The sequence below is a fragment of the Temnothorax americanus genome, unplaced genomic scaffold (genome assembly GCF_048541705.1).
Source record: "Temnothorax americanus isolate GAGA-0224 unplaced genomic scaffold, ASM4854170v1 Scaffold38, whole genome shotgun sequence".
NCBI lineage: Eukaryota > Metazoa > Arthropoda > Insecta > Hymenoptera > Formicidae > Temnothorax > Temnothorax americanus.
Genome location: NW_027509526.1, coordinates 194,930 through 213,410, shown reverse-complemented (window position 1 = coordinate 213,410; position 18,481 = coordinate 194,930). Strand labels below are relative to the sequence as shown.

The window sequence follows — 18,481 nt, the reverse complement described above, 5'->3', positions numbered from 1 at the left end:
AATTTATTTCCGATTTTTAATTATATATTTAAATTTAATTTTTTCTTTTTACAATAGAACAAATTATAAGAAAACTATAATTTGGAATATGATAAACTATAACTCAAATCTCTTTAGATACATTACTTTTCTATTTAAATTGGTTATCGTTCGTCACATCAAATGTAATCATATAATTAAATATAACAATTATAAATGATATCACTTCTCCTCTATGTCCCAGTAGCTTATAATAAAAATATTGGATTTTTTAATAATATAAATATATATCAAAGACTATAATTTTTTGGTCCTTTTTAAGTATATCCCGGTTAAATCTGCAAATCACACATACAACAAGTAAAACATGTAAATGTCATAGTCATATTGAGTGAAAAACGAATATAATAGAAAATAGAAAGTACCTTGGTTAAAGTCACATATCAGATAATACCAAAGTCATAAAGCCTTCCTGGTTTAATGTAATGATTCGAATTATCATAGTGCAAGTCTCATGTTGGAGTACTTAAGGGGTTAGTCTACTCGAGAGAGCCAAAAACAGGCGAATTTTCAAGAATTAATTTCAGACGAAGTATCGGTGATAAATGAATGTTTTTTTTTTTTATTTTCTTTGTTAAAGTTTCGAGAACATGTCCAAATTTTTATGCGTTGAAAAATTTTAAGATGGCGATGAGGCACTTCTTCGCGCGCAACCATGTTTTTTAGAGGTGTACATGGTTTCTGGAATGTGGATGGTCTGAAACAAAAAAAAAATATAGTCATAAACTATATTGTATTGTCTACGGAATGACGAAGCGTTTTTTCTCTCCTTGTTTTTGGCGTCAAGAAAAAAATTCCTGAATTTTTTGCTGCATTTTTGGACTCAAATTACGTGTTATTATTATTAATAATTATTGAACAAAATATTATAATGATAAAATCGTTCGTCATTCCGTAACTACTATTCCATAGAATATGTGTACCAAATTTGAAGTCGATTCATCGATTAGAACTCGAGATATCGTGTACACCGTTTTGAAAAACATAGTTTTGAGAAAAACGCGTTTAAAGTTTTGGTACTAATTTTTTGAGTGAAAAATTGCATTTTAAGCGTCTTACCGTTAATCAGCCATTCCTGCGTCATACAATAAACCTTCCACCTCGTAAAAATTCTCTTCGAGAGCCAATTGGGCTATTCTTCTATTAATTCTTTCTTGTTTGGAGGTCTCAAACGACCGCTTGTCAGCAATCGCAATTCGCAGCTCATCCGCTTTATCGCACATTTCGACGGCATTTGGCCCAATTTGTAAGTTCAGGACGTCCATCATTTGTAGAATACTCTCGTACCCGTGATTAAAAATGCTTGCTGCAAAATACGATGCCACTTCCACGGTTTTCGCGCCACTAAACACTCGTTTCGGAGCAAAATGATGCAATACTGGCGTGCTGTCTGTTGAAAATACTTCTGACTGACTATAAAGTATTTTTAACGACATCTGTGGGTGTCGTTAGTGTATTAGAGAAATTCAAAATTGAATGGTAAATCGTTATGTTGTACCCGCCGAACAAGTAACGATTTGCAGCAGATAGGCGTTTCGGAGCACTCCGGAGCGCTTGGGTAGGAGCTCGAAATTTCAATAAAAACGAGTTCTGGCAGGTATAAGACCTTTTGTCCCTTATTCTAGAGGGTTCAAAGGATTTTTTAAGCCAATAAAAAAAAATCGATTTTTTGACCATTCTCGAGTAGACTAACCCCTTAAGCAAGGTAACAAGCAACCACCGTGGTTCCAAACGAGCAACTGGCGAACGGAGAGATAGCTAATCAAAACAACGATGTACGATAAACAATATTAACAATAACAACGATGACACTAATTCGCAAGTGATAAACGGACATAAAAAAGTCATGTGAAAGAGAAAGGTAATAAATAAAAGTTATAATAAAGAAATATGGAAATAAATAAATTGTGAGAAAAATAAAGACATAAAGAAGTGAAATGAATAAGGCATGTCGAAATAAATAAAATGTAAAATAAATAACTATAGATAACCATAGATGTCAAGATCAAGAGAGACGGTAGTCTCGCCAAGTACACGCGCAGCGCGAGAACGTCTCGTGTATCTTTACGCAAACGGTCGAGTTGCGAGTTCTAAAAAACGCTGTATCTATGAGAGCGGCACTTAGTGGCAGCTAGTTTTCACGGATAAAACTCAGAAATGTCTAAGGAATAATATGCTGGTAAAATGACGGCAGCAATCCGCAGCGTTTTTTTTTGTAGACCTTTCTAAGTTTCATACTTTGAAAATTTTATAATTAAAAATCGGCAATGTTTGACTTAAAATACCGCTATTATTAAAAAACTATTATTAAAATTTGTTAATAAAATTTAAAAATATATACCTTTCTCTATATTTATCTAATTTGAAGTTTTAATATTCTTCAATATAAGCAGAATACTTCTTTCTTTCTCAAGCGCTGCTAAAGTAATGATTTAACGTTTTGCGAGATGACATTTATACGACGTATTCAAATGATTGTTATAACACAACTACAAGTGTAAATGGTAAATATTTTGTAGAAAATGAACTATCAGATATCTTTCTTAAAAATATAATCGTTTATTTTAAGAAATATTAATCTTCGAAAATCGACTTTTGTCCAGCTAGATTGCCGTTTTGGCCCACTGTGCGGTGTGTTCCTGTGGTTCTCGTGACACCAGGAAATCGAGCCAATATTTGATGGAAGGGGGTGTCTTCCATGACAGCCTTAACTGAAGGCATGGTATCTTTATTTTCCGTCCTGTTTGCCTTAAGTGCTGTTTTTACGTTTACCAGGTGTCCTTCTTTCACATCCGGGAGGAGATGGAAATGTGCCAGGAAGTCGGATCCAATTATTGGCGTAGTTACGTCTGCGACAACAAATCGCCAAGGGAATGCGCGGCGGAGACCGAGATCAGGCTGCATAGTGAGATCTTCGTACGTTTTGATGTTGGATCCATTGGCCGCAAAAAGTTCTCTTGAGTCAGCCCAGCGTCGTATTCGTACCAACGAGCGAGGGTATACACTGACGTCAGAGCCGGTATCGATGAGATATCGAATTTTTGTACTGCGGTCGGTGCGGACGAATAAGCGGCATGGCTTCGGGCAGGTGCCGTCTGCCGCTGATGACGACTGCCCGATTAGTTTTCCACTGCCTTCTTGAAGTTGCACGGCTGTGTGCATTTCTGGGCCTTTTCCTTGAACCGACGGTGATAGTAGCAAATGTCTGCTTTCTTTTCTTCTTTTTGCCCCTTTCTGGAACAACTTCTGGATCGGTCGCGCTTGTTGCTTCTGTTCTGAGGACATGACAGCCTGCTCTCCAATTTTTCTAACTTCTTTGTTAGCTCGGTAATTTGACTCTCTAAGAATGAGCTTGTTGCTGACTGCATATTATAGCGACTGTCATAGCTCTGCAGGTAACTTCGTGAATCCTGTCGGCTACGGCCTCAAGATTGTCAGCGTTCCGTATGGCCAAAATAGCCTGTAGTTGGGAGGGTAACCTGCCCATCCATAATGTGCGCAGGAGCTGCTCCGGTATGGCTGTGCTGGCCAAGGCCTGAAGGTGCCGAAGAAATTGTGAAGGTCTTCGGTCGCCCATTTCCTCGTGCTCTAACAGCTGACGGATTTGTTGTTCTTGCGAGATTGATAGGCGTTGTATTAAAGCCTTCTTGATATCTTCGTATTTATTTTCTTTGGGTGGCTTCGTTATTAGGTCTTTAATTTCCTTTGCCTGCCTAGTTTCTATGTAAGACAAGTGTTCGGGCGTTGCTTTCCGACGGTCGCCCTAAATCTGGATTCCGCTCAGAGTTGAGCGAGAAGCGTGGATAACGCGAGTCGTAAATTCGCGGGAGGAATGAGAATTAAAGCACTCGGAACACAGATTGCACAAAGAAATATATAGTCTTTATTTCAAGAACGGAAAAGACGCGAGGGGGAACAACGGATCGTGCGCCGCAGATTCGGAAATCTTCTGAATCGTTCGTACTTTTCTGCCAGGTATCGCGAACGGAAATCTTGTCTCAGCTTCTCGCATCGAAGCCTTTCGCGGAGCGGAGATCTTGTACGCGTCGAACGGAAATCTTGAGCGCGCGGCAAAAGAACGATCGCGAGCAGAGCACGACCGGAAGTTTTCGGACCCCTCGCTAAGTAGTACACTTAATGAAGAAATATAAGTAACTTAGATCCGCACTTTGAGATGAAAAGAGCGAGTAGCGATTCAAGCAGCGATTTAAGAGGGAGAGAGCCGTACTGTCTTTAGACAAGAATTGATACGCGACGACTTTCGGCTATGAGTTCTGGCCCACGACTTGAGGCTAGGAATTCTCAGCGACGACTGAATGTCCGGCGAGCGAATTCGCCGTTTACTCAAGAGGGTTGTTTTTCAGGAACGAACGCGCGATGAGAGCTAAATCGCTATTCGTCCGTATGGTCACATCGCGCGTCACAACAGCCGTTTCCGTGCTTCGACAAATAAGGGAACACTCTCGTAACGCGTGATCGCGATCGATGGGCTTCGAGGGCGCGGGGATCGCGGGGAACGTAGGTTTCGCACAGGTCGACAGAGCTCGAACCACATAAACATCGGTATTTCTCGATGTTAAATATAATAATGTTTTCGAGCCGATGTTTCGCGTAGGAAAGTTCGACGGATCTCAAACAACAAGACATATGCATACTTCGTGCTTGTTATGCCTCCCAGTGTAAACTGGCCCTCAAGCTGCGCAAACCATAATTCGGGTTCATCTGTCCAGAAAGGAGGTACTTTCAACGCCACTCTGTTGACTTGCGAGCGATCTGCTGTTGACGTGTTCCCTGTGTTTTCTTGTAGGTCCGTCATCGTTGCTTTATCTTTGTACTAGAGCAAGATAGAGTGAGATCACGTCGGGGTCACCAATTTGTGGGGTAGGTTATGGTTAGGATATCAGGGTAGGTACGTCGATTCCCACAATAACGAATCTTTTTGTATAGATAAAATCTCACTATATTTTATCATGCTCTATGTACAAATAATAAACTTCTTTAATGTGTATGAGTACGTGGTCGTGTGTGTGAGTGTAAATTATTGTCGTGTAATGTAAGGGTTGGTTTATAATAGCCGTAACCGTTGATTTAAGCCGTAATCTTTAAGAAATTGACCAATCACAGTCGATTATTCTTCTTTCATTCGACTGTGATTGGTCAATTTCTTAAAGATTACGGCTTAAATCAACGGTTACGGCTATTATAAACCAACCCTAATACTCTCATCACTCTTCTTGGAAAAGTTGTTTAACAAAACTCTTCTTCTTGAGGAGACTCTTTCGTGATATCATCAGATTTCGTCCGGGAGTCCTTGGCTTGCCTCTTGGTGTGGACGGAACGGGACTCAGTCGGGAACGTGGATGACGTGGTTGAGAAGGAGTTTTAAATACGTGGTCCGTCTGCGTGGCTACAGAATTTCCCCGATCGTATGGAATTGGAAGATGTCGGATCCGTGGAACTAGGATTGGTAGATCAATCGGTATGAGTCTCCAAGGTAGAAGAGTCTCTATCTTAGGGATAGGAAGTTGGTCCTTCGCCTGGACCTCTATTGGGATAAGTTTCCAAGGTAAGAAGGTCTCTTCCTTCTGATCCTTCGTTGAGATCTCAGGAACTGGAGTTGGAGCTGGAATCGGACTGGAAGTAGACGGCGCCTTGTTTACGACTGATTCCAGTGCTGCCGGATGGGCTGGGTCGGAATGGCCCCAATGTGCAATCGGCGTAAACTTCCACTTCGTCTTGGTCTTCGGGATGCACTTCCACGATTTACCATGGAGGTCAGGACAGGTCGACTCTTCGTTTTGGTCTTCGGAACAGGAAGCGGAGCAAGAGTTAGACTAGGAGAAGGCAGCGCCTCGGTCTCCACCGGATACGGCGTTGCCCGTCGGGCTGGGTCGTTACGACCCCGAAAACTCTTCCGCGGCAGGGTGTCTGTCGACTCTTACCGAAGAGAGTTAATGCCCTGCCAAACAAGTATTGGGAACGGGCATGATGACGTCAGCTGGCCAATATGGCGGCCATAATCCACCACGTCAACACGTGAGACATATGTGTGCTCACGCATTTTTGTCGATATAAAGATAAAGAAAGCATAAATCAGTGTAAAGTGAAAGTGAATCATGTTTCTAACATTGTTAGAAATTTGCAGATATGCAGACTCAACTCTGTTGTCTCGAAATATCGTAGAAGGAGATAAATTATTACAAGCTGGACATATCGTATCTTGTTGAATGATACCCTTAATTTCAAGATGTTTGCAAACATCTAGCTTAAAAAGCGGAATTCCTCACAAAATTGAAGGAAGCATTTCAACTAATGGAGAAATTGTTAAAATGTGCTTCTCTTGCAAAGCAGGAAACAGCGGATGATGTAAACATGTATTGCAGCACTCATGTTTTGTCAAAGGTATGTATGTTTTTTATGTAAGTTGAATATTATAATTTTTTATAATAATAAGCTTTTGATATACATGTAGTGTAAGTAAAATTTATAGTATATACTCATGATTTTAACAACTAATATTTTTTCTAACCTCAATAAACAGAAAGTTTTAAAATATAATCAGTTTATCGCATATATAACTGTCAATTCACATGCAATTTAAAAAATTATTCTAAGACGATTAATTAATGTATTAATGCATAATTTAGTTTGCTCTATTTTAATGTTTCATTTTTTTTATATTTTAAGAGTTGAACTTTTGAAGCTTGACGAACTGTCTTGCACTGATGTTAAGTGCTCCTGGAAAAAGAAAACCAAAGAAGCATTGCAACAGTATGAATCGATGCCTTTACTGGATCACCTTTGCATGCAAAAAATAAAAGCAAATGTAGTTAATGTGTCTGCAGAAAAAAGGGAGAAAATTAATAATAATTGGCTTTCACTCTCATCAAGTGCTATCAAAAATTATTTGTATTGTATGCAAGAGTGATCCAGTAAAGGCATCGATTCATACTGTTGCAATGCTTCTTTGGTTTTCTTTTTCCAGGAGCACTCGACATCAGGGCATGACAGTTCGTCAAACTTCGACAGTTTGACTCTTAAAATATAAAAAGAAATGAAACATTAAAATAGAAAAAACTAAATTATGCATTAATACATTAATTAATCGTCTTAGAATAATTTCTTAAATTGCATGCAAATTGACAGTTATATATGCGATAAACTGATTATATTTTAAAACTTTCTGTTCATTGAGGTTAGAAAAAATATTAGTTGTTAAAGTCATGAGTATATACTATAAATTTTACTTACACTACATGTATATCAAAAGCTTATTATTATAAAAAATTATAATCAACTTACATAAAAAACATACATACCTTTGACAAAACATGAGTGCTGCAATACATGTTTACATCATCCGCTGTTTCTTGCTTTGCAGGAGCAGCACATTTTAACAATTTCTCCATTAGTTGAGATGCTTCCTTCAATTTTGTGAGGAATTCCGCTTTTCAAGCTAGATGTTTGCAAACATCTTGCAATTAAGGGTATCATTCAACAAGATACGATATGTCCAGCTTGTAATAATTTATCTCCTTCCACGATATTTCGAGACAACAGAGTTGAGTCTGCATATCTGCAGATTTCTAACAATGTTAGAAACATGATTCACTTTCACTTTACACTGATTTATGCTTTCTTTATCTTTATATTGACAAAAATGCGTGAGCACACATATGTCTCACGTATGACGTGGTGGATTATAACCGCCATATTGGCCAGCTGACGTCATCATGCCCGTTCCCAATAGTACGAAGGCCACTAAGAGCACGCTCCGTTCAAAAAGGTTATTATTACAGGGGCCTATCAGCACACCCTGTCTGGCGTTCACGAAGATCGCTGGAGAAACCCCGCTGAGGTGCCCTAGATATAAGGATCGTGATGGAACTTTTCTATTGAGTGAATCGGCCGGCGATGCGCCGCGTAGCGGGCGCGCGCCAATCCATCCCGCCGATCGATATGTGCCGCGCGTCGCTACTACCCGTTCCGCGCGCCTTCGTTCCGCGCGCCTTCGTGCCGCGCGCCCGTTGTACTATTCGTGCCGCGTACGTACGGTCGTACCACAGATTAATAGACAGATAGCCAAAGGTCCGGGTTGAGACGAGACCAGCATTTCTCACTGGTTTCAGCGCCATACCGTGTAGCGGCCAATGCAGTAACTACGTTCTTAAGATAAAGCGGGTTATTTTCGGACGAAGTCGCTACTAGTCGATAAGTTGCGTCGCTATTTTCTGTAATTCTTATAACTATATACAGTTTCGTTATCATCGTTATATTATCGTTGTGCAGATATAATATATGATAAAAAAGTTGCGCAACAACAATATAATGATAACGAATTGTTGTTAATAGTTATAGAATCAGAGCGCACTGATCTTTAAGCCGAGAACTCCGCATGACGTGTTAGAGAAGTTATATTATTGTAATCAAAATTTTGTTAGGACTTTCAGCCCTTAAAAGGAATTTGTTATGTCAATTGTAGTTAAAAAAATATTGATGATTAACATAAAGTCTATTGCATCAAAGTTGCGACTTACATAGACCATTAATTAAGAAACTATGAAATTTTTTTTGTTCTTCAAACTTAAGAGTTTTTCAGGTTGCTAAATATTAATCTGATGTTAAATTCAATTATAAATTCAAAATGTCGGAGCCATATAGCGGCCGGATGTCAAAAGTATCATTGATAAAATCGATCTCAAATTGTGTAAGATACGGATGTAAAAATTCCATCATTTTTATTTTTAATATCCGTTATTTTTAATTAACTTTGCCATCTGATTAATATTGCGGTTATTTAAAAAAAACCTTTAATTTCAAATATATAATTAAAAAATAATTTACAAATTCTGAATAGTATATGTATATAGTTGCAACTTTTTGACGCAATAGATTCAGTGTTAATCTCGGTGTTAATAATAATCGTGCATCAATTATATGTTTTTAATCATAAATGACATAAGAAATTTCTTTTAAGAACAAATAAAGGATATATATTTTAATTCGCGATGCTTCTTTAATATTCAATTTCAATTCAATTGAATCTTTATTTCTCTCCCCTCCCGCGGTTGGAAAGGCTTTTTTTTTCAGGAAAACGTTTCCAAAAACCTTTACAATTATAATTATACACATTCAGTCATTACCTGATACCTTTTACATGGCGTTTTACAGGGACGTGCCCAACCTTTTACATATTTTAGTTCTATTTGAAACCTGACCTTTGAGCGACCTTACACCATTACTATTACCCCCCCCCCCAACCCTTCTAGTGTCTTCCCTCCGTCCCCTCCTCCTGGTCCGCTTCATGCGATGCTCCTTTAATAAACTTATTCAATTAATTATATTTATTATTTATACTGTGTAGGGAAGTTTTGTTTGTATATTAATTGAAATTTCAAATAAACTTTTATGTAATTTCTCTGGTAATTTCATAAAATTAATATTTTCATCAAGTTAAACTGCCAAATACGGTCAGCCTAAACTTTGTTCACCTAATATATATAGTAACAATTTTATGTGTGAATTTTAAAAGTATATTCTTTTGCTTCGTCAACTACACGCGCCGTACTTTCAATCTTGAAACGCAGTCTGAAACTGAAACGTACAATCACATAATTAAATTGCTAATCAATTTAACAATACCGATATTATACCCATCTCCACACACACTGCAAAGAATGTTACAAAAATATTCTTAATTTATTTATATATATATAAAATAGAGGAGAATGTCTGTATGTATGTCTGTTCTTTATACACTCTTAAACTATTCGACCGAATTTTTACTAAAAGTATATAAATAGGAGTAGAATTTTCCGAGAAGTGCTATAGAGTGTATAGTTTTTCGTTACCGATCTTTTTGGGAATCGGTATTCGAACTGATAAAGGAATTTTTTTCGATTAAGAATATTGAAACACAAATAAAGTCGTTTGAAGAAAAACGACTCCCGGGCGAAGCCCGGGTAACCAGCTAGTAGTTTATAAAATTATTGATTATAATTTTTATTTTTATTTAAATTTTAATTAATATCTAATATTTTTAATTTCAGTTTATAAAATTAATTTTTATTTTATTATTAATTTCTTAAATTTTAATTTATTAATTTTTAATCAAGAAATCTATTTTTCACATATTGACTGATATCTTTTGGGAGGTCGTATCTTACACAATTCGAGATCGATTTTACACAATTTCCGGTTTTTCAGCTTAAACGCTCAGTCAAGCAACCTTGAAGCTAAGTGTCTACATCTTATCTTAAAATAGATTACCAAAAATAAATTATAGTTGTCGAAATTTTCTCGTATTTTCTCGTATTTATAGATATGACTTTGCACTTCAAAATTATAATCAAATGAACAAAATACGACATATTTATTTTTAAATGACAATAATAAATGTTATTTAAAAATAAATATGTCGTATCTTGTTCATTTGATTACAATTTTGAAGTGCGTTGTATCTATAAAAATTGCGTTTTTGCGTTTGTTTCCCACGAATAATATCAAATTAAACAATAAAGCTGTATTTTCATTCCAAATCACTATACTTTTGAACAGTAAAGCAAACTATCTTATTGTTTGTTGCTTATCAACAAAACAAAAATTTACGAATTCTGTACAGTGACTGAGATACAATCTCCCAAAAGATATCAGTCGATATACGATAAAAACAATAAAAAATATGAACAAAAAAAGATTTTGTCATCGTTGAAATGGAATTCGAACTTGTGAAAATCTATAAACGACAAAACATTTATGTTATTGAGTTATTGATATTGATTAGTTTTACTGCCCAATCTATTATTGTAAGTATATGCAAAAGTTAAGTGAAAAAGCAAAACAAATGTAATGCGTTAAACATATTTTAATGCACGTTGCTTTTTAGTATTATATTAAGTGTATTATTTGCAATTGGGAACAAAGTTCTTTGGAAGTTTTAAACATTATCGCAGGTGATGACCATTACATGATTTATCGGGAAGATGAGTATAGGAAAATTTTTTAATTTTAAAATATTTATTGTTATTTTAAAATAACACATTCCATTTACATTCTTTCACTTTATGAGATTTTACATTATTTTATATCACGTTTTACTTTATTGATAATTGGATTTGCCACAAAGAACCCTGTCTATTTTAGAACCTTCGCGTCTAACAACGAGACTCTGCTAAAATAAAAAATTATTGTTAGAGGATCAGAATATTTTACAGACATAATCCTCTAAGTCGACATTGTTTAGAGATATATACACTCTCTAAAACATTAGAAAAATATACTATATAGCATTCTTTCATTCGATTTCTCGGCATCCAGGACATTTCTCCGTGGTGATAGATGGTGGTAATGGATACAATCAATTATTTTGAATATCCCTGACTCACATCCAGAAACTTGCAATTAGCTGGATCAATAGTACAAATTTATTTGTATAAAGTACTTTAATTGATATGTTAAAATAGTTTATTATCCGTAATCACAGGCAGATGCCTAGGACGTCAAAAAATCGAATAAAACAAAGCCATTTCGTACATTTTTCTAATTTTTCAAAGAGTGTATCTCTGAACGGTATTAACTTAGAATAAAGGATTATGTTTGTACATAAATATTTTGATCCTCTAACAATAACCTTTTATTTTAAGTCTCGTTACTAGACGCGAGGGGCCAAAACCCTTATAACAATGCTGGGCAAAGTTCTTTGTAAGTAAGTGAGTTTAATGCCAAATTGGCAACAATTTACTATTAATTTATTTACTGGATTATAAACACGCTGCTGTGTATTACAAACGGGTTGGAATCATATATCTACCCATTAGAGAATATATATTATAGATATTTTGTTCCTACTCTAAACAGTAAGATATAAATGCACCCATGTGCACATATAGGTAGCAATTTACTCCATTTGTACGAATTCTTGTATGAACACAGTGCACAAGATGACACTAATTCAGATAGATGAGCGAGCGTATATTTTATTTGCACATTATAAACAGCGCTAAGCGCAGAATGCATTTTGACAGTAGTCACTGCTGCGAGTGCAGAAATGGACCTCCATTAAGCTGGACCCTCCACCAGCGCAAATCAAGTTCGCACTAGGTAAAAATTTAGTGCTATTTAGGTGCTAATTAAGTGCCCTAGTCCGAATTTTGGTACTCGAACCGTTTAGCAAAAAATGCTTGCCACTAAGCTGAACCCCCCTATATCAGAAAATGGTCCTATACATAAAAAACAAGTACACTATAATTTAGTACTAATTAAGTGCTACTTAAGGGGGGAGGGTCAAATAAACGCGGCCGTTTTTTTCCCGATTTTTTTTTTAACAGATGGAAAGATTTATTAAATTGGAACAAAATACATCATACTATTCATGATTTAAGGTATATTATAAAATTTTTTTTATATCAAAAAATTTCAAAATGGCGGCGCAGCGGCTGCTCTTCTCGGATTTGCGCCGTGCAACGCTCAGGTCGCTCTAATTAACTGAAATAAAAAAACCAAAGTTTTTTGTTAAAATGCGTTCATATGCTTTGGATGAACCTCAATTAAAAAAAAATCAAAAATTAAAAATTTAGGATTATTTTGAAGAAAAAGTTAAAAATATCGTTTTTTTCAAAATAGTCCTGAATTTTTAATTTTTGATTTTTTTTTAAATTCAGATTCATGCAAAGCATATGAACGTATTTTAACAAAAAAACTTTGGTTATTTATTTCAGTTAATTAGAGCACCTGAGCGCGTTGCACGACACAAATCCGAGGAGCCGACTTCAAGCAGCTGCAGCGCCGCCATTTTGATTCGACATAACAAAAATTTTATAATATACCTTAAATCATGAATATTATAATGTACTTTGTTCCATTTAATAAATCTTTCCATCTGTTCAAAAAAAATTCGGGAAAAAACGGCCATTTACTTGACCCTCCTCCCTTAAGTGCTCTAAAATAACGATAAAATATTGACAGATTATAACACTTATTTAAATATACCACTATATATTGAACACAGTACACCGTCGCGGTCGACACAAACACTTAAAAAACTTGCTGCATGAATGTATTCGTTACTAAAATGATCGAAAACATATATTATCAAAATATTCCCAAATCTGAGTTTATTGCTAACAGTAAAAAACAATTACGATAAATAACTTAGACCAGCCATTGGCGCTGAATATTAAGTTCCGTCACCTGATCGTCTACGAATTAGTTGCTCGTATGATTATAGTATTAAAATAATTCTCAGACATGTATTTTAAAAGAATATCACGATTTGAATTTAGTGCTAGCTGCATATAGCGTTAAAATTAATTAATTAATCAATGGAGCGCGCGCACAACGCTCTGTAATTCGTTACAAAATCGTCAAAAAATTAAATGCTCGCGTGATTATGGTGCCGAAATAATCCTGAGAGATTGTACTTTAAGAAAATATCATGATTCGAAGCGCGCCGCGCTCCATGGATAAATTATTTAATTTCAACGCTATGCAGCTAGCACTAAATTCGAATCGTATTTTCTTAAAGTACAATGCCTCAGGATTATTTTGGGACCAAAAACACGGAAGCAGCTAATTCTTTGACGATTCTATAACGAATCACAGAGCGCTGCACGCGCGCTACATGAGTTAATAAATTAATTTCAACGTTATGCAGCTAGCACTAAATTCAAATTGTGATATTTTCTTAAAGTACAATGTCTCGGGATAATTTTGAGAGCATAATCACGCAATTGCAAGCACCTAATTCTTTGACGATTCTGCAAAGAATTATTGAACGCTGCCGCGCGCTTCATAAGTTAATAAATTAATTTCAACGCTATGCAGCTAGTTGTTATTGCAATAAATATTACCACAGCTCCAGTGGTCGAATTGGCACGGTATACGGGAGATTCCAGGTTCAAACCCTGGCTGGGGTAATATTTTTTCGCAATAAAAAATTTAAACTATTGAATTTAGAAATTACATCAACTGACCAAAACCTATGGTCGAAATTAATAATGTCTCGATGATGATCTGAAAATGTGCTGTGTGAATCCGACAAACCAAGTTGGTTCACAGTTTTTCAATGTTCATGTCGGTAAAGACGTTATATATTGCCAGTTACGGTCGTTTTAATTACTTTAATTGTTATTCTATTCACTGGCAAAATAAATTTATCATTCTGCTATGCAGCTAGCACTAAATTCAAATCGTGATATTTTCTTAAAGTACAATGCCTCAGGATTATTTTGGGATCAAAAACACGCAAGCAGCTAATTCTTTGACGATGCAGTAACGAACTTTAGAGCGCGGCGCGCGCGCTTCGCGGATAAACTAATTAATTTCAACGCTATGCATCGTCAAAAAATTAGGTGCTCGCGTGATTATGATCCCAAAATAATCCTGAGACATTGTACTTTAAAAAAATATCACGATCCGAATTTAGTGCTAGCTGCATCGCGTTGAAATTAATTAATTAACTCATGGAGCGCGCGCGCAGCGCTCTGTAATTCGTTATAGAATCATCAAAAAATTAGGTGCTTGCGTGCTTTTGGTCCCAAAATAATCCTGAGGCATTGTACTTTAAGAAAATATCACGATCCAAATTTAGTGCTAGCTGCATCGCGTTGAAATTAATTAATTAATTAATTAATTTTTTGACACGCAATGATTAAGGCCGTTCGCTTCACAACCTTCTAACACGATTTTTCTCGTCAATAAACGAATAATTATTTTTAAAGTTTTAATTGTTAACAACCATCTAATTAAATTTATAGTTTGATCACGCATACATTTCGACTATTTGTTAATCGGTTTTTTGGGCTTTCAACTTGATGTGGCTTCTTAATAACTCCATGTAATTTGTATACTATAATTATTAATATTAAGAAAGTAAAAACGACCGCTATGATTTAAATCAATAGAAAGGATAAATTCTCCATAATAAAAATGCTATAATTATTAATTAATGTTAATCTTATGATGTTAAACTTCCTTTTAATTTATTTCATTTCTCGACGGATTTTTTATGTAACGGGATTATTATGATGTATTACAGTTAATTAGAGAGATTTATTTGATTGATTGAAAAAGTCTCTGTAAAGCACGAAACGTCCCAGTTATTTTGACGGAATATTAAACTATAATATTTAGAATCCTGTTGTTCGGTTATTGGCTTTTATTTTATCTAAGACATACGAGCTTTATCTACTTATATATTTTTTAATTTATACATATTAAAATTATTGCAATATTAAAAAAACAAATTTTTTACATTATCTCATGACGAAAGAGACCACCACTTTCTCGCGGTTTCCGTTGAGCAACAATATGTACGTAATCTATTTGTAAAAGTGAAATACACAGAACTGTGATTGCAAAAAATTGTCCTTTAATTTTACTATATGTATTTTACAAGACATTTACTACGTTTACGCGAGCGTTACTTCTATAGTAACTTTTACGATATATTACTCGTTTACGCGGAATAAATTATCGTAAGTTACTACAAAATCCCGTTTACGCGAAGGAATTATCGTAAGTTATTACAGAAGTAACGCTCGCGTAAACGTAGTAATAGTAACTTGTGCCAATGTCAAATAATTAATGAAATAAAATTGCTTAAAGTTTCCGTGTGCGTAATCTATCGAGCCGGTAGAAGCAATTTTCTAATAGTAAACGTGAATGAGCGAGTAAGACGATCGGGGCTAGAATGCTGAAGGTCTCAAGTTCGAGTCCTGGTTTTTTTCTAACTCTTTTGCATTTTTATTTTTTTAGGCAAATGAGTTGTTATGTCGTAATACATATAAACTAGGAAAATTATTTGACAATCATTAAAATTATTTGCATATTTTCTAAAAACTTTAAGAAAGTTAACGATTTGCTCATAAAGAAATAAGAAATTATTTTCAAATTACAAAATAAGTTTTTTTTATTATTATATAATAACAATAGTATTGTTCATTAATCCTTGGTCTCGGCTTCATATATACATATATATATATATATATATATATATATATATATATGTATATATATATATATATATATGTATACTAAAATTTCATTATTATGATAATTAAATTAATTACTTCACAATTACAATTTGTGTAAATTGTTGGAATATCTCAAATTCTAATTTAAAATCATTGATTAGAACAACAATGTATTTTTTACAACACTTATCTCATACCTAACAAAGTGGAAGATCATCGTCGCTTTGGGCAGACGAAATACATTATCTTCTTTATACCAAACTTTTACAAACGACGTATCCTTTACAACTTTTAGAGGAAACTCTTGGTTCTGTAAAGTCCATTCTTCTTCAGCATATTGATATATTGGAACATTATTTGAATAATATCTTCTACATGCTTAATACCTTTTTCAGTTAGATCAAATATAACTTTAAAGAGATGTATGCTTGTGTCCGCAGAATCATTTCCAGCTACTATAGTGTTACACCAACCCCTGGCCTTTAAAGCCGATACTAATAAACCTTCGCCTTTGTGTCTAAGTAAATGTGCAATGTAATCGAGAGGCTATGTTAACAAATAAACGATAAACATAAGCTTTAATTAAAATGTGACATAATGATGTTTCATAATATGTATATACTACAATAATACTACAATTATGTGTAGTCAATTAGGAAGAGACAGAGAGAAATTTTTATAAGCATATTTTTTATAACTTCCGCAACTAGGTATTTATGTACATAAAATTTTACAATACAACTGTATATTGTATACATTTATAACAGACAACGAGAGGGTCAAACCTTCTTGAATTAGCGACGGTTTGTCTATCTTCGTTCTCTACGCTTAGTGCCTTTGGAAGCGGAGCAGCTCCTCCGGTCATTAAAACCAAGACCATTTTCTTTGCTTTTGCGCTATTCGAAAAATCAACAACCACACCGCCATAAAAGCCAGCTTTTGTGGCTTGTGCCGTGATTAATTCAACCTGTTCACCGTTCTCTGGATAGAATTGTAACACTGCTCTTGCGCTTCTTGACAGGCATGCATACAACGTTGAGAAGAAACGATATAAACGTTGTGTAGGATTGTGCAAAGTTTTGCTTGCATAACACAACCACTGAAGCGCAGAAATACTGACAGCCCCATCAAACGTACCAGCTTTAAATGGCAATCCTTGACCTATATCTCCCAAAATTAAGTCACCATCTAATTCTCTTTCATCACAGCTACGTCTAAAAATAATGTAATATGTTAATATGATTATATATCATCTTTCACGCAAATTTTTAGACAGCGTTACTAGCAACGTGCACAACTTTATTTGAGGTTATAATTGGGTACGGAGAACGTGTAACTTAATTTCTGTAACTATTATACCGCTGAAGATGGCTCAAAACTGAGCCGAAACGTATACGGATCGATGTAATGTATCAAAACGACGAATAAATCACTTATTTCTGATATTACGCACTGTGATCTGCGTCTGACCCTCATAGCCTTCTCCTATTTTAATCTCGAGGGTCCTCATATTATTTTATTTATTATTTTGACTTTTCTTTGATAAAATTTTATTATGTTCTTTGAAGGAGTATAAATTCTTTTTTTGAGTACATAATAAAGACTTTTTCTAAAATTTGTACATTTTAAGACTATTATCAACAAAATATTTTTGCTTAAAGACAACCGTTACTTACTAAAAAAAAAAGGTAAATTGAGTAATCGCTTTTTTAAGCAGTAGAATTGATATTTTCTTGTGTATGCATGTGCACACATATGTACATACGTACGCACAAAAAAATTTCTATGTTGTTAGAAAATTTTATTTCTATTTAAAAAAGGCGAGAAACTATCATCGCTTAGGACAGGGGCCCGGCGTTACGCGCCACTCGTGCGTAATCATCGCCGCTTGTAGTAAACAACTGCCCGCGCGTCGACCGCGGGGCGGCCGCATCTCGCCGCGCGCTTAGATTTGGCGGAGGGCGGGCTAATACGTCAATTTTTAATTATTAATAACTCGTCAACTATTGCAAAAATTGCAAAATGGTACATGACTTTTCGACTCAGTTTGGCTCGCTCTATCTAAATATGAGAAAAGTACCAAGAATTCTGGGGCACCCTGTATATATAAGAATATTGTTACCAACTGTTAAAATTATTGTCAAAAATGTTTTTAAAAATATTTAAAAAATACAGTTATAATTTAGGGTTTAAATTTAATATTAAATACAAATATTTCTTATTACAGTTACAACGTACTTCATAGAAGAACACGTCAGGTTGTCGAAAGAACGTTTGGAGTTTGGAAGCGTAGATTTCCATGCCTATCGAGAGGGTTTAGCAACAAGTTGATTTATTCAACTACAATTGTAGTCGCTTGTGCCGTACTACATAATTTGGCATTAACTTTTAATGACATTTTAGAAGAGGAAGAACAAGAAGAACAATATAATGAAATCGATATGCCAAAAATGATGAACCACATTGGCAAC

General features: G+C 35.1%; 2 protein-coding genes across 6 annotated transcripts; both read right to left on the bottom strand.

Annotated features, from left to right (window-relative positions):
* Positions 1 to 862: 862 nt before the first annotated feature.
* LOC143902084 (uncharacterized) lies at positions 863 to 7,830 on the bottom strand. 2 transcript variants are annotated; one of them, XM_077414792.1, is made up of 2 exons: positions 5,982 to 7,830; positions 863 to 4,873 (listed from the first exon to the last, which is right to left on the bottom strand). In XM_077414792.1, the coding sequence occupies exon 2, from the start codon at positions 3,322 to 3,324 to the stop codon at positions 2,614 to 2,616; it is 711 nt and encodes a 236-aa protein (XP_077270918.1). In that variant the 5' UTR covers positions 3,325 to 4,873; positions 5,982 to 7,830; the 3' UTR covers positions 863 to 2,613. The 2 variants fall into 2 exon arrangements, 1 of the variants encoding a protein (XP_077270918.1); XR_013258261.1 differs by lacking the exon at positions 863 to 4,873 and adding an exon at positions 5,185 to 5,842.
* An 8,219-nt stretch (positions 7,831 to 16,049) lies between these two features.
* LOC143902062 (18S rRNA (guanine-N(7))-methyltransferase-like) lies at positions 16,050 to 18,235 on the bottom strand. Of its 4 annotated transcripts, XR_013258250.1 has the most exons (5): positions 17,687 to 18,211; positions 17,464 to 17,619; positions 16,796 to 17,224; positions 16,397 to 16,556; positions 16,053 to 16,320 (listed from the first exon to the last, which is right to left on the bottom strand). XR_013258250.1 is itself a non-coding variant. In XM_077414765.1 (4 exons), exons 2-4 carry the CDS (start codon positions 17,484 to 17,486, stop codon positions 16,505 to 16,507), a joined length of 504 nt encoding a protein of 167 aa, XP_077270891.1. In that variant the 5' UTR covers positions 17,487 to 17,619; positions 17,687 to 18,211; the 3' UTR covers positions 16,050 to 16,504. The 4 variants fall into 4 exon arrangements, 2 of the variants coding, with proteins under 2 accessions (XP_077270891.1, XP_077270890.1); XM_077414765.1 differs by having other exon boundaries at positions 16,050 to 16,556; XM_077414764.1 differs by lacking the exons at positions 16,053 to 16,320; positions 16,397 to 16,556 and having other exon boundaries at positions 16,601 to 17,224; positions 17,687 to 18,209.
* Positions 18,236 to 18,481: the final 246 nt, after the last annotated feature.

Bases quoted from the DNA above. Each gene is read 5' to 3' on its own strand.
- LOC143902084 (XM_077414792.1), bottom strand. From the start codon at position 3,324: ATGTCCTCAGAACAGAAGCAACAAGCGCGACCGATCCAGAAGTTGTTC.
- LOC143902062 (XM_077414764.1), bottom strand. From the start codon at position 17,486: ATGAGGGTCAGACGCAGATCACA. The intron at 17,225-17,463 runs GTGCGTAATATC...CATTATTTTTAG, and splicing joins AGGGTCAGACGCAGATCACA to ACGTAGCTGTGATGAAAGAG.